We start from the raw sequence: 14,926 nt of genomic DNA on the forward strand, positions 1-14,926 counted from the left end.
AAGAATAAAGAAAAAACATGTCTTTAGAGATCGGAACTTACGAAGAACATTGCGAAATGAGGAAAGTGCATTCGAAACTTTTCATCACGTTGCAATGTTTTGATTTTTTTTCTTCTAATTATTGTTTTCTTCACAGTTTGAAATGCTAATACAATACGTCAAATGTGAGAATCCTAGTAAAAAACATCAATGATTAAAATCTCAGCAAAACAAATGATATGTTAGGACTCTAGACTAAACTCGAGGTCATCCAGCAAGAACAACAACCTTGTTACCTACTGGCCTACTGCACTAGATACAGTGTACAAAAAGTACGTGCAAGATGTAATACCAACTCATTATCCATACATGTTATTTAGTTCTGGCTGACGTCTCATCTTTTGAAAAAGTGTAGGTAACCTCTAAGATTGGTTCTGTGGGGGAGTGAACAGAAACAATTCTGATTTCCCATAGGAATCTAAAGTGCTTTGTTCGTGCAAGGTATACAATGTAATTATTTCTTACTCAAACAATTTAGGAGCATTGCTGCATTGTGTCTATTCGATATGTATCTGGCACATTGTCTGCTAGACATGCTTTCCAAATGTCATCCGAGGTCAAGCCCCCAACTGAATTGCCACATATTGTAATGATGAAATACGTGCATTAAGGTAGCAAACACGTTTTCTGGTAAATGTTCGATTTCACACATTCACCTATATCAAAAATTCCGTAAAAGCTTAACTTACTAACCCGGAATGTTTAAAGGATAAATCAACAATATGGATACATATCAGTATGTAGTGTACTTTGCGTTCTAGGGTAATACAGGATGTGAGGGGAATGACAGTGAAGTAAATAGGAACTTCAGACTACGATAGATTATACACCGATAACAGTGACAGAGGATCAAGGAGTAATTTGCTTTTCTGCCCTGCTTTGGCAGATGGAGCAAAAACTCTGACCCGTTTTAACAAATACATTTGCCTTGTTGCACTTAGATCCGGCAAAAACATTGCTAAACTATTTACATTGATAGTATGGACCTGTGCTCCAAATGCTTTGAATGCTTTTTCGCCAAATATGGTATCGTTGTAATGAGATATATGACCTTTGCTGCAAAGGCTATGTCTTCAATGTTTTGCTGTCAACTAGCGTCAATTAGCTGAAGGAGGAAACACAAATGTTTACACGCTAGTAATCAATGTACTGTAATGTCTATATCAAATTGAACATGGCAAATACTCTCTTTGAGCTAGCAAATAAATTCAAGTTCCTTCCATGTTTGACGTTACTAGCTACAATGCTTTGTAATTTGGTAAAACTTCTATGCAAACGTGCATATATGATAATAATAATAATGATGATAATATTTTGAGTTTCTTATACACCGCTTTATCACAATCTTGTTCGTAGGTCGTCTCAAAGCGGTTAAAAATGTATTATTCTTTGTTATAGGACCACATAATATACATGTGAGTAAAGCTCAAAAACATCGTTTAAAGTTATATGTATAATGTTTAAAATATTGATTATCCAGCGCAAACACTTGTTGTAACCTATAGAAAGCATGTCAAAAAATTGTTTTTTATCAATGTGTTAAATGTGAATATCCAGAAGTTTGACATGTTTTTTCCCATGCCGTACTATCATCCTTGTCAACTTATATGGACCTTAGCAGAATCAACATTTTTCTTTTTGTCTTGTCCGCTTGATGGACATTAAAACAAACAAAGTATCCTCCTCCTTCGCCATTTGCAAAAGCTTGGATATGTATCGTACCTTTCTACATCTGTCCTACTATGTCTTCCTCGGAAACATCTACCGTTCACCTCTTTTCTGTTTCGTAGCCATTCATAACATTATTTTGTTGGTGTTCCTTGAGCTACGCTGTAATATAATATCAAACCACCTTTGTTGGGATTCAGACGGTTTTTGAGGGCAGGAACATGTTCAACGCAGTATTGTAAGGACATACTTTTCCCTTCCTTCTAGACAATATCATTATATCTGAAGAGGATATTAAAGATTAACTGTGTTTACTTAATGATAAAAAAAACGTCCTGGCCCAGATGGCATGATACACAAGATAATAAAGAAATTAGCACCTTCTCTAATATGTCCTTTAACTTTACTTTGTGATAAGACTATTGAATCTGGTATTATACCTCTTTCATGGAAAACAGCTAATTTTAATGCAATAAAATACAAAGGTAAGGGTGCTCAAAATGATGTCTCTAACTATAGGCCAATATCTACTACATCATCTTTTAGCAAAATTGTTGAAAAAAATTTATTTAAATATATGTTTAATTATATGAAAGAATGGGATATCATAACGAAACACCAATCAGGCTTCTTACCAAGAGACTCGACTGTAAACCAGTTATTTTCTATATATGACACTATTGTAAATAACTTGGGTCAAAATAATGAAATCAGATTTGTATTTTGTGATGTAAGTAAGGCGTTTGATAGAGGGGTTTTATTCAACTTTTAAGCATGTCAAATCCGGTGTACCACAAAGCTCGGTCCTTGGTCCATTTATTTTCTTAATCTATATTAATGATATAACAGAATGTGTAACAAGTAAAATAAAACTTTTTGCATATGATACTTCTCTCTATGAAGTAATATACATCAATCAAAATGAAATTGCAGTGAAATTAAATAATGATCTAGGTAATATTAATGCATGGGCAACAAAATGGGATATCAAATTTAATTCACTAAAGAAGGAATCTGTAATCTTCTCGAGGAAAATGGAACAAAATCATCTTATTTGGTAATGAAACTTTAACTAATAAACAAACTCATAATCATGTTGGTTAAACTTTTAGTAATGATGGGAAATGGACACATCATATTGACAATATTTATGAGCTAGCTTATAAAAGAATTAATATATTGAGAATGTTAAAACACAAATTGGATAAGAAAAGTCTTATAACAATATATACCTCTTTTATTAGACCAATTGTTGAATATGGGGATGTAGAATGGGATAACTGTAGTAACCAAAATAAAAATACTCTTGAGTCAATCCAGCTAGAGGCATTAAGAATTATTACAGGATTACGTAGAGGGACCTCTCATTGTAAGCTTTATGCAGAAACTGGACTTGAATCACATTGTTGTAGGCGAAAAAATCATAAATTAGCACTTATGTTCAAAATTTGAAATAATGAATCGCCTAAGTACTTATAAGACATCATTGAATCATACCTTCTCAGCAATATAAATGTAAGATACCCACTAAGAAATAGCCGTATTTTCAATCCCCATTTCTGTAGAAGTGAGATTTATTTCAATAGTTATTTTCCCTCAATGTGTAGAGAATTTAACCTTATATCTACAGAAACATTAAAAGCTACTTCCCTTCAACAATTTAAAAATTTCATCAAATCTGATAATATGAACAATACTGAAGAAATTGCTAGCACATCTAAATACTATGGGCCAAGAAAATTCAATATCATAATTTGTCAGCTGAGACATCATGCTAGCAACCTAAATAGTGACTTATATATGGATCATCTGAATGACACATCAGCATGTAGATGTGGACATGAAAATGAAAATGCATTTAATTTTATATTTGAATGCCCACTCTATAACAACTTTAGAATGCAACTAGTAATACAAAATTCTCAATTTGGTATATCTGGTAATCATGATCATTTAAATCTAAAAACTCTATTAAAGGGATGCTTAATATGCAGCGCTGATATTAAGATATCCATTTTACAAAGTATCTCTGACTACATTTGTCAAACTAATAGGCTTGATATGTAATCTCAATCACAGCAAAACTTTACATTGCAAGTGATGCTATTATTTATAGTGTCATGATCACTCTGCTAATAAGTATTGATACTGGTGTATATCTATCTTCACAACATCTCTGGTTTTGTTAAATAAATTTTAGGAGAATCAACTCCAATAATATACATGTATATTAATAATAACTACATTTTCCTATATGAATCCATATCATATTCTGAAATTTTAAACAATGTTTATTTCTTGGTAACTTATCCTATATATCGAGTGGGTGGATGGTCAATGTGTTTGTACACAGGGACTTTTGGGCCTGTATCCCTTGGATTTTATGTAGGATGGGTTTTCAATAAATATACATGTTTTATTTAATTGTTAATATCTAAAACATAAACAGAAAATGATTTAAAAAAAGTTGTAAAATGTTCATTTCACAAGCTGAATTGGAGTTATCTCCCCTGTACTGTTTAATTGGATTGTTATGACAGAATATATGTAATGTTTGTAATTAAGTTTGGAAAGGACTTGAATAGGTCTAGCCTGATGTCCAATCCAATTGACATATATAAAGTCAATACAATCTGATGAAATGAAATAAGGATATCGAATATGTATGAATTTTTTAAGTTTGTCATTGTTTGGCTATTACAAATGTAACACCTGTAGCATGTTCCACATATATATAACTTACGTAAGATACGTAAGAATCAAGGGCACGTTGGGCTATATTTAACACACCAGTATACAGAACCAGCAGGCCGGAATTAGTTTCCCTCGCTCTTTATATGAGAACTTACTTTAATGACATGTCTGAGGTGCAACATGCATTCTTCTACTGGAATACTTCAAGGGGCATAACTCCTATCAAAGAAGCGCTGCATTGAACTTTGCCGCGATTCATTGAACAACAAATAGTAAATTGAATAGATTTGTTATCGTTAAGATATCAGAGATAGTATTGCTACAAAATTATTATGATTTATTTAGCTGATAACCTACTGATGTTATCCATGTGCGTCACAAATTAAAGCGAGCTGTATCCGTCATTTGTAACAAAACAAAAGTGCAGATTTTTCATTGAAATTAAAGATGTAACGCGTTATATCTTCAAACAACCGATACAAATGGTATAATTTCCGCGATTGCGAATTTGTAACCGACAATTTAGGAATAAAGTACGTGTAGGTTTACTCATTTACATTATATCAGTTACAAGTAACCAATATTGAAGTTTGTCATCATGTCACCGAGTTGGTCACTCATTTAAATTAGTCTAATTAGTCTACAACGTCATCTGTACTTGTTGATTGTATCGTGCTTTATCATGCGCTAAAACGGCATAAAAGTAGTTGTAAAAAGCGCATCAAAGGAAGTCATCGTTAAAGAACTACTAGTATAACACTTTAAAACATATTCCGATTTCAACATAATGGATTAAGTTCCCCTGTCACCTTAGCCGGGAAATATGCCTTAAAACATACGCACGGCAGCGAACGCCTCACTTAAGATAGTCAAATATGATTATCCTAATAATAGCCGGGGTGGGGGAGGTTCGACCCTGTTTGTCTTATGAATGTCATCATTTATTTGCGATATTCGAGAGACGATATTTAGGGGGCGGCAGTGAGGGAATGGTGAGTGTAAAATTGCGTAAATATACATATACGAGTGTACCATGTGTGACTGCATTAAATGTTATTGAAGTGAAACAATCATGCACGTCTATCTTGCTGCGAATCCAAATAAGGCAGTTGCAAGAGAAATAGGATTGACTTTCCGTTAGAGTTACACCATATGCAATTATTTATATCGAACGCGAATTTTCCCATATCTGCGGATTTCTGTCGTCTGTAAGATTAATGACTTATATACGTCATTGGCTTGACATTTCCTGGAGAAAAACTGTTTGCAGTAAAATATGTGTCATCTGTCTTTTTGTATCATGGAACGTATGTAGGTCATCAACTGTCTTACATACATTAATAATACAACATTTATTTAGCGCACTATATAAATATATTATAACACGATTTGTTTGCCATATATGTCTTGATTAAATACGGATCAACCTTTGAATCTGTTATAGAACTATGTTTCTATTGTGCTAAGACACACCTGACGCACTTAAGTCAAGTCCCGTTTCTAAGGAAGCTGACAATGCCAGCGTGGTATAATTGCCATAAAGTGTATGCCGAATTCAATGTATGTATTGATTGAAAATAAACATTTCTTAAATTTGTTTTAACTGATTACTTTAGAATAAATATGGAAAGAATGTTACTGAATTATAAATCCTGAAAAAACATTTCATATGCATGGATTACCCAGCTTCGTAAATACATGCATTTTACACATCAACATAATTCTTCGTATAAACTAATAACCGTTGTCGATATGCTTAGTATATAGGCGATAATTGTCAACACAGCATTGGCCCTTGCCACGAATCATTCGACCATTCCTCCATTCAACAAACATTTCGAGCTTTGGTCAGTATTGGCGGGATAATTTACCAATACATCGCGTATTTTAATGCTTCTTTTTATGAATCATTTTGTCGGAGTGAAACATAAAATGGGAACAATGATCTGATTTGGAATTATTTCATTTAGCGTCTTACCTTCAGCTAAGGACATTTAATGACTTGTCTCAATATGTGTAATGAATAGTTGTGTGCTGGGGGTGGGCGTCATGTGGGTACATTTGTCTACTTGCAATAGCCCATATCTGATGCCGACTTTATAGGGCTTCCTCACTGAACCAGAAAGTTTTGAACCACCGGATTAATTGCTTCTCGATGACGCAGGTCGAGGGAAACAGGCCATTTGTGGACCCCACCTCCTTTGGAAAATACTTTTGACGGTTGACAGATAAGCATAGTCTGCACACTTTCACACCTAAATAACAGCTACAATTTGTAAGACAATTATAAGGATTTTAAGGTATGGGCGACCTTTCAAAACGAAGGCAAAACATAATGCATCGTCAAACAAGGCGCTAGGAAACAAAAACCACTTGTTAGAAAGTAGACAAAAACTATACACATCATAAATATAACAAAGGGACAGCAGACTCGTTTTTCTGGCTTAAGTGTCACTAGGTAGAGCGCATATAAACGAATCCCAGATTCTGCAAAGAGATTACACATTAGTTACAGTTGACATCGTAGATTGTATCCTCTCAGGTTGAAACCCGGGGATTCAGATACACAGAACTTGGTTTATTTTACATGTACACTACTCAGAATTACGGCTAGCTAATAGTTTGCCCCTGAATGGTCGGTGAAAACCCTTCTGTATTCAATGGCATGTTACAGTACGAGATAATAGACGTTGTACCAACTGCAGAATCGGGGGTCATGTGTGTCTACCGCTGTGGTCACATTGAAGAAAAAAATAACTGTGGTCTTGAACCACTTGTAATCTATATTTTTCATCTTTTTATATTCTTCTCACTCTCCTACCCTTTCTGTTTGGCACTCTTCCTCGCATTACCTATTTATAGGACGTTAAACCACAATCAAACACATATCGAGTAGGACAGGTCATAGATAAAAGTATGTAGAAAGTTCAAATAGCTGAGTATAGTATTTTTGATAGCAAATTCTCGAGGATATTTGAAAGTGCTTTAAAAAAAAAAAAAAAAAAAGATTAATCTGAATATGAAATGGAAAGTCTGGCATTGATCTTATGCACGCCTGTATTACTCCTCTTATCAATGTTTCGAAACCCTGGTCCGCTCAAATGACATCAAATATTTCCCTGCAAACTGCTGATTACCAGACAAATTGAGTTTGATATTTTTGATATGACCTTTTTGCTTGCTTCAAGGGATTATTGCTAGAAACGCTATGCTAATCTAACATCCAGGGCGATATAAAAAGCTAAAACAATAAAGCGTGTTCTGTATTAGTTGAACATGCACCAAGCGTATTCATATATCATTTGGGATTAAATGATTTCATGTGTTATACTTGCTTTGCAATAACAAATATATACCATGGAAATAATATTGAGGATAAATTACCTTGAATCTTCACAAGGGCTATCCAGGGATAACAACGATTTGTAATCTTGCCTAGAGGAGACAATCTGTTTTCTTGATGTCAGGTGACAGAATCTGATATTGGAGGCACGTAAGGATGAAATTGACAAACACGCTGTTAGTTAATTTCGAAGAAAACAGAAAATGGCATTCGACAGACTATTTTTGTCTCTAAATTACAAGTGAATGTCGTTTAGTTCATGTGTCCATCACATGCTGTGATGTTCAGCGAGTTGCAAACCTTACTCTATGAGGCAAAGCTACTGCCGTGGCGGAGGATTAAACTGTGTACTTAAAACTGTGAGAAGGTAATTAAAATGTCTACAACAATATCATCTTGGTGTTTTTTTATTATTTATTTTCTATGTAATTTAATCGCAGGTCAATTAAAATGCCGAAAATACAATCTATCAGAACACAATATTAAACCAGAAATACTTATTTGCTCACAGAAATCAAATGGATGTACTTCATATGATGATAAAGTAGAAAGGTAAAATATGGGAAGGCAACTAAAAAAGGTACTAAAACCAGATGGGAAGAATCAGAAGCTTTGCAAACGATTTCTGCATATATATATGAATATTAGTAATAAAAAAAAAGCTTTATTTATACAGGAAAACTTATTAAGATATACTCCTAAATATAAACATAATTTTCAATATGGCCCTGATGGCCTCCTTGTATGTGTAAAACTGTTTTTAAACTGATAATTTATAATAAAACGTATACAATGGTTAATCTGCACCTCTATAGATTGAAATCAGGGAAAGACCTATGCAATACGGCCCTGTCACATATTACTGTATTTCCCACCCTTGCAACTTCAAAACATGCCATGATTTCAACATCAAAAGTAGATTTAAGCCGCACCGGTTGGAAACACGGGCAATTGATCTAAAGTTCAACAGGTTACATGCTGATGCTTAGAACATGTTCTGTGGTGGAGATTCAATGTGGACATATACACTCAATAGGTGTAACAGCTATTTTTATTCTCTATGAAAATGCATATAACATTTGAGAGTGAAGATGAGAGTATCTGGTTATTTTAAAATCCACTCGAATTAAATGGGAATGTTGACACAGGCAATAATAATGCAGTCCACACTGTACATGAATACATACAATGTACATGTATAATCATGAAATATCATCTGGAATTGCACAATGTCACGTAAGGTTTTAAAAGACCACTGGTACCGTTGGAGATATCATTAAAGATGTTTGGTCCCAGTCGTCTAAATCACAGGCATGCGTCTACGATGACTATGGTTGACAAACAATTACTTATAATTCGTCGGGAACAAACTTGATAACAGTTGCCGTAAATTAAGAACGAAAGAAAGAATCCTTAATCAGCTTAAAAACCTACCCTTATACGTCTTGTTGTTCTGACATTTAACATTGGCCTTCTGTTGATGGTTGTGCCCTTTTTAAGCTCAAACAGAACCTTTGTTCAAATCGTTTTGCCCTAAAATACTTGGTTGTTATTTTTGCAATTGTTATTGCTATCATTTCGTTCGATATTGTGCCATCCCTGCGTCACCACTGCCTTCTCAAATTACAATATTGTGTTTTAGGAAAGCCTTTGCCTCCATGCTGCTCTATCGTTTGGCAAAGACTTCCATTATGTAACTATCTGTTAGGTGTTTAAAAATTATGTAATCAATAAACATGAGATACTTGTTGTCAAGTTGTATTATAATAGCAAGACAAAATAAACATATGATCATTATAGAAGAAATAATAATAGATTATATTTATCATGGAAAACGAATGATGTTGAGGACTTCTTGCATCTCATTCATCTTCCAATACTTTTAATTATGCATTCAACGATAAAAAATATCATTTAGCTTCAGAACTTCACATTTACCTTATAATCATGCCACTGCCAAACTCTATGACAATCGTGACGACCTCAGCTCCTAAGTCGTAAAATGCATTATCCTAATTAGCTAATTAGCTCCTTCTTTAGAATACATGTGTAACAGTGCTGTCAAAATCAGGATGTTCATGATAGATGCTTCCTGTTGATAAAGTAAATAAACCATTTATCCATGTATTTTATCAAAGAGGCTTTAATCTTTAATAGCCTGACTGTTTATGTTGGTTGTTTTCTTTTCGTATCAATTTCTATATAACATTGCTGGAATAAAAATATGATATACGATTGGCATCTACATGATGATGGTCTTAAAGAAACTGCATACTGCCTTTTTTTGTAGATGGAATCGCTTCTAAATCTGCAGTATGGATCTATCAGATACTGTCGTACTGATCATACATGTTACTGAGGTTGCGTTGACTTCGACTGTGTTAGAAAGGCGTTGATGGTTCTATTTCTCCTTATATGCATATTTTCTTTACATTGCAGGTGATCTGGCGCCGGACGGCAGATCCCAATCCACTATCAATAGGCAACACTGTGTTTGTGGCAGACGATCGGTATCACGTCAACTATATAGACTACAGAGTTCAGTGGGATTTATACATCAAAAACGTCAGTCGAAAAGACGCAGGCCTTTACGAATGTCAAGTCAGCTCGCGAGAACGAAATATACGACGAGTTGTTTTCTTAACGGTAATAGGTACGTCTTAAATGATTTTTTTAAAAGTTTCTTTTTTTCAATCTAGAAGTGTTCAATAATACGAGGGCCATACCATACATTTTGTCACTATTGTCAGGAGTCACATGCATGTTGTATATAACTTTCTACTACAATCCTTCGAAGTATCCCCCTTAGCATATACGCACTTTTACAATCGTGCTGTCCATGACGTAAACGCTGTGCGGTAGTCTCCCCTCGATATACTGATAAAACACTGAAAGGTTCCACGATCAAGAGCACACCTAGAGGCGTTTTCAAGAGCGCGTTCTTGGTAGTAAGATAAACAGGAGAAAGTCATAGGGACTTAAATCGTGTGAATAGTGTGCCTGGCAAACAGTACTAGTTTCTCCTGCTACAAACACACTTGTACACTATCGCTTTTGTAGGATGAAGCATTGTCGTGCATTAACTCGATGTCATTCAACCCTTTCATGTATAAAATTGGCAGGCTTCAGAACTTCGTCTCTGTAAAATTTGGTAGTGATAGTGTCCCCTTCTTTGCGCAGTATATTGTAGTACATTTCAAACGTTTAGGCGTTTGGTCAGATGTCAGCGAAAGGGGGATTCATCGGGCACAGAACTTTTTTAGTATCAAGTCGTTGTAAAAATATGATGTGAGCCTAGCATCTTTCTTAATTATTTCTTTCACATCAGCAATGTTTTTCTTTGATGCTGCAACAACTGGCCTGTCTGGCCGTGTGTCCTCTTTGATGTTAACGTTACTATTCTTGAATTTGTATACTCATATGAAAACAGTTGACATTGCGACTGAAGATGTGCCTTTTATGCACAGCTCTGTAGGTACAATGTATCCGTTTTGGCAGTATGTGTAAAAAAAAAAACGTGTTTTGATATAGAAACGGTTTTTTTTAGTCTCAACCTTCATTTTAGCATTGAAAAGAAGCCACTAGTCATGAAGGCATACCATTCAATAATGAATAAGTTGGATTCAATGCAACTTCCAAATGTAACCTGTTTCGACATTGCCTGTGCGTATGATTTTGCGAAGGGAGATAACTATATTGTCATAATTATACAAAGATACCACTTGATGAGATTTTACACTTTAATTGACACTACAAAAGAAATTATTCAAACAAACAAAAACGATCTGTAAGCAAAATATTATCAGCTCACGGTTGCTAGCGGTAGTCACAAGTCATGTACTGCCCTAGAGAGTCCCCATCCAGCTACCCGTTTTGCCTCATGTGTCAGTATCAACCCCCGATTCAAATCGAAAACAACGTAGATCCAACTGGTCCCGTCTTATATGAAACGTAGTCGAATAGCTAACTGCCATATCAAATTGTTTCGTCCTACAAGCCTCGTCTGGTTTCCTATCTAATTCGACATTCAATTACTGCAGCCACACATTCCAAAAGATGCAGAACCTTGAAATTTAACTGCTCTCCACTTCGACCTAGTAAAAAGAAGGCTGCCGTAGACTCGCAGTTGAGCCTGCGCACCGCGTCTAGACATTATTCTTCCGCGATGACGCATCAGAAAATTTAATAATTGATGAATTCGTTAACAAAACATAAATATGACATTTTAAATATGGCTTTGTGTTTTGTTTCTACATAATTTGGCTGTATTGAACTATCAAGGTACAGCATCATGTTGTATTATGATCCTTCAATGACGGACTATATTGTTTCACATTAGGTTAATACGTAGACTTGCACAAGCTCCAGAACCTGGAACAAACTATCAAAATGGACTTCACAAGTACTAATTATTGAGAGAGAAAAACACGTTGATTGATATATAAGGTTTGAATCTTGCTTTGGTCGATTTCATGGGGTGATGAATTGTGTTGGTCTTGAAACAAATTAGTTCATGTTGAATTTGTTTCAAGACCAACTCAATTCATTACCCCATGAAATCGACCAATCCTTCAATAACATGTTCAATTCGAGTCGGATAATGTCGAAATTTGGCACGTGCATTGCTTTCATTTTTTAATCATTTTGCAGTTTGCCAAAGCTCTAAACTATTTTATCACCAATTCGTATGGGAGCTGATTGATGACAAAATTCATTAAGTTCATTACATCCTATATGTATATATACTGTTTTACACCACTGTTTGCATACAATTGTTACAAAACCTTGCAGGTTCGGGTACAGAATAGGTCTACGGCATACCAATTCATGTTATTATCAGAGGCGACTAAATTGGGCATCTATAAACAGGGCGGATTTCTTCTAGGTGATATGTAAAGGGGCGTTAAAAAAACCAAGATCGATTTTCCACCTCGATCGCAGCACTTAGAATCTACATCTTTTCTTTTCTAACTTCTGCCCTCTTTTCTTTCGACGGTGTCCCTCCGTCTATATGTGACCAGAACAAATCTAACAAAATAGCTTACTACCATTATCGACACATAAGGATGTTTTGTTCTGTACCTTGAAATCGTTACCTGTATCAAAGTCATTGTTGTTTTTGTACACAGACTTAAACCAAACATGAGCTTTATGTATATGCGGTAAATGAGAATATGAAAAATAAAAATAATGGTTCTATAAAATTCATATTGTTCAAAGATATTTGCTCAAATTATGTACCACTCCATATTTTGCAGTGTTCTTAGCTAATGTACAAACATTCACGTGCTTGTTCCATAATAAGTGTTGCCAGCACTATTCCCCTAAGTTTTACGAGTATATATATACCGTAATGTAGTAAAGCAGTTTATTGATGTTTACCGTACAACTTTGCAAAACACTAAAATGTTAAATGTATAAATACTTCAAAAACTAAACGTTAAATTTGTTATGCCTCAAACGTTGCATTCTGTCATGTCACGTTACATTGTTTTTACTGTTGCATTTCTGGAAGTGAGCATTGGCCCAACGCGCATTATGCAGTGAAACCAATACACTAGACAGACAACGGACGCGCAAATGATTATTTAAATTTCACTTTAGAAATGGTTTAGACAATTTGAAACGAAAACCCGATTTATAAAACGCAGTTTCAAGCGTCGATATGACCGAACACCATGCCAGATATCCTTGGGGGCAAACTTTAGACGCGTGTTTCTCGGTTTCTGCTGACTATTAATCAATGGCTGTGGTCCAAAGTGAGGGCTCCGTGTGAGCAGGCGTCTAGTTTTTTTTACGACAGGGATTTATTCACAGTGGAAAGCATCTTTGACCATTTTCCAAACTTCTACAGTTTAATGGAAATGGACCGCCTCAATATCGCACAACTACGATATACTTGATAGTCTTGAAAGAGACTCAGTAGGTGTTTGAGAGCATTTGTCTCACGCAGGCTAGTGTTATGAATTTATAATCTGTTATATTATAGCCGCTGCGTTACCCAAAGATGTATGTGCTCGGTCATATGAAGTGGATCGGGACATGTGTTGAGTTCCGTCGTGCATGTATTAATTCTATTTTAGGTGATACCTAACAGTTCTATTATATCTATTATCAAGCTTTTTGATATCTACCTTTTACCTAATATCTTACGAATTGCGATAACTAATATCGTATCCCTAACACCACACTGGCAGATATTTACTGTATACATGCACACGGGTAGAAATTAACCTTATACCTTAGAGCAGGTTGACATTTACCTCAAACTTAACATCGGTTTGATTGATATTTACCTCATACAAATGTACCTACGTCATATATGTACTACATTAGTAAATATTTACCTTATAACAACGCAATGTAACACCATGATGGTTGACATTTACCTTATACATGTAGCTACGTCATACTTGTACCACACTAGTGAACATTTACCTTATACCTAACACCACTATGCATGTTGACATTTACCTTATAACTAACACCACTATGCATGTTGACATTTACCTTATACCTAAAACCATAATGGTTGACATCAACCTCATACTTACATGTAAAACTACAATTGCCGATATTTACCTTTTACCTAGCACCAACCTGGCCGACATTCACCTTACACCTTTATTATCTAGCATCGCTCTGGAAGAAGTACAAAACGTAAAAGCGGAAATGACTGTTGCAAGACCTTTTACCATTACGGATCCTTTCTTAGTCCATAACATAGTTATCTAGCTGCAAGATAAATATGTTGTTTTGTTAGATAAGGGTTCACTAATCCGTCACAAGCGGTATCTAAAGCAGGTAAGGCTTTTCTATATACTGAATAAAACATTCTCTAATCGACTTACTGTCAACTGAAGATTGTGGCAGACTCCGACACTGGTGATTGTGGCTCATTTTCATGTAAGAACGGTGTCCACTTCCAATAGAACCACAACAAAAGCAGTGTATAGATAAAGTTGGGCTAATTTAAAGCTCAAAACTACAAATACACAAATTCAAATGATAGGGGATAATGTTTCGTCAAAATGTAGCGTGGTGTTCAAAATATTTCCACAAAACGTTTAAAAGGCACTGATACTCACCGCTTTTTCTCAAGAAGATTGTTTCACGATATTCTGAATGAAAGTGCCTCTGATCTTTCAATAACATGTAGCGAGATTTTTCTACCGAAAAGGC

The 14,926-nt window shown here is 35.0% G+C and overlaps 1 protein-coding gene across 2 annotated transcripts in view; it reads left to right on the forward strand.

Moving 5' to 3' along the window:
- LOC110445636 (lachesin-like) overlaps positions 1–14,926 on the forward strand; it is a 166,746-nt gene that overhangs the window by 132,071 nt on the left and 19,749 nt on the right. For both annotated transcript variants that reach the window (XM_021490345.1, XM_021490346.1), the window contains exon 3: positions 10,184–10,397. In XM_021490345.1, the coding sequence (XP_021346020.1) occupies positions 10,184–10,397 (214 nt within the window). The remainder of the gene's footprint in view (positions 1–10,183; positions 10,398–14,926) is intronic.

The sequence above is a fragment of the Mizuhopecten yessoensis genome, unplaced genomic scaffold, assembly GCF_002113885.1.
Source record: "Mizuhopecten yessoensis strain PY_sf001 unplaced genomic scaffold, ASM211388v2 scaffold2329, whole genome shotgun sequence".
Taxonomy (NCBI): domain Eukaryota; kingdom Metazoa; phylum Mollusca; class Bivalvia; order Pectinida; family Pectinidae; genus Mizuhopecten; species Mizuhopecten yessoensis.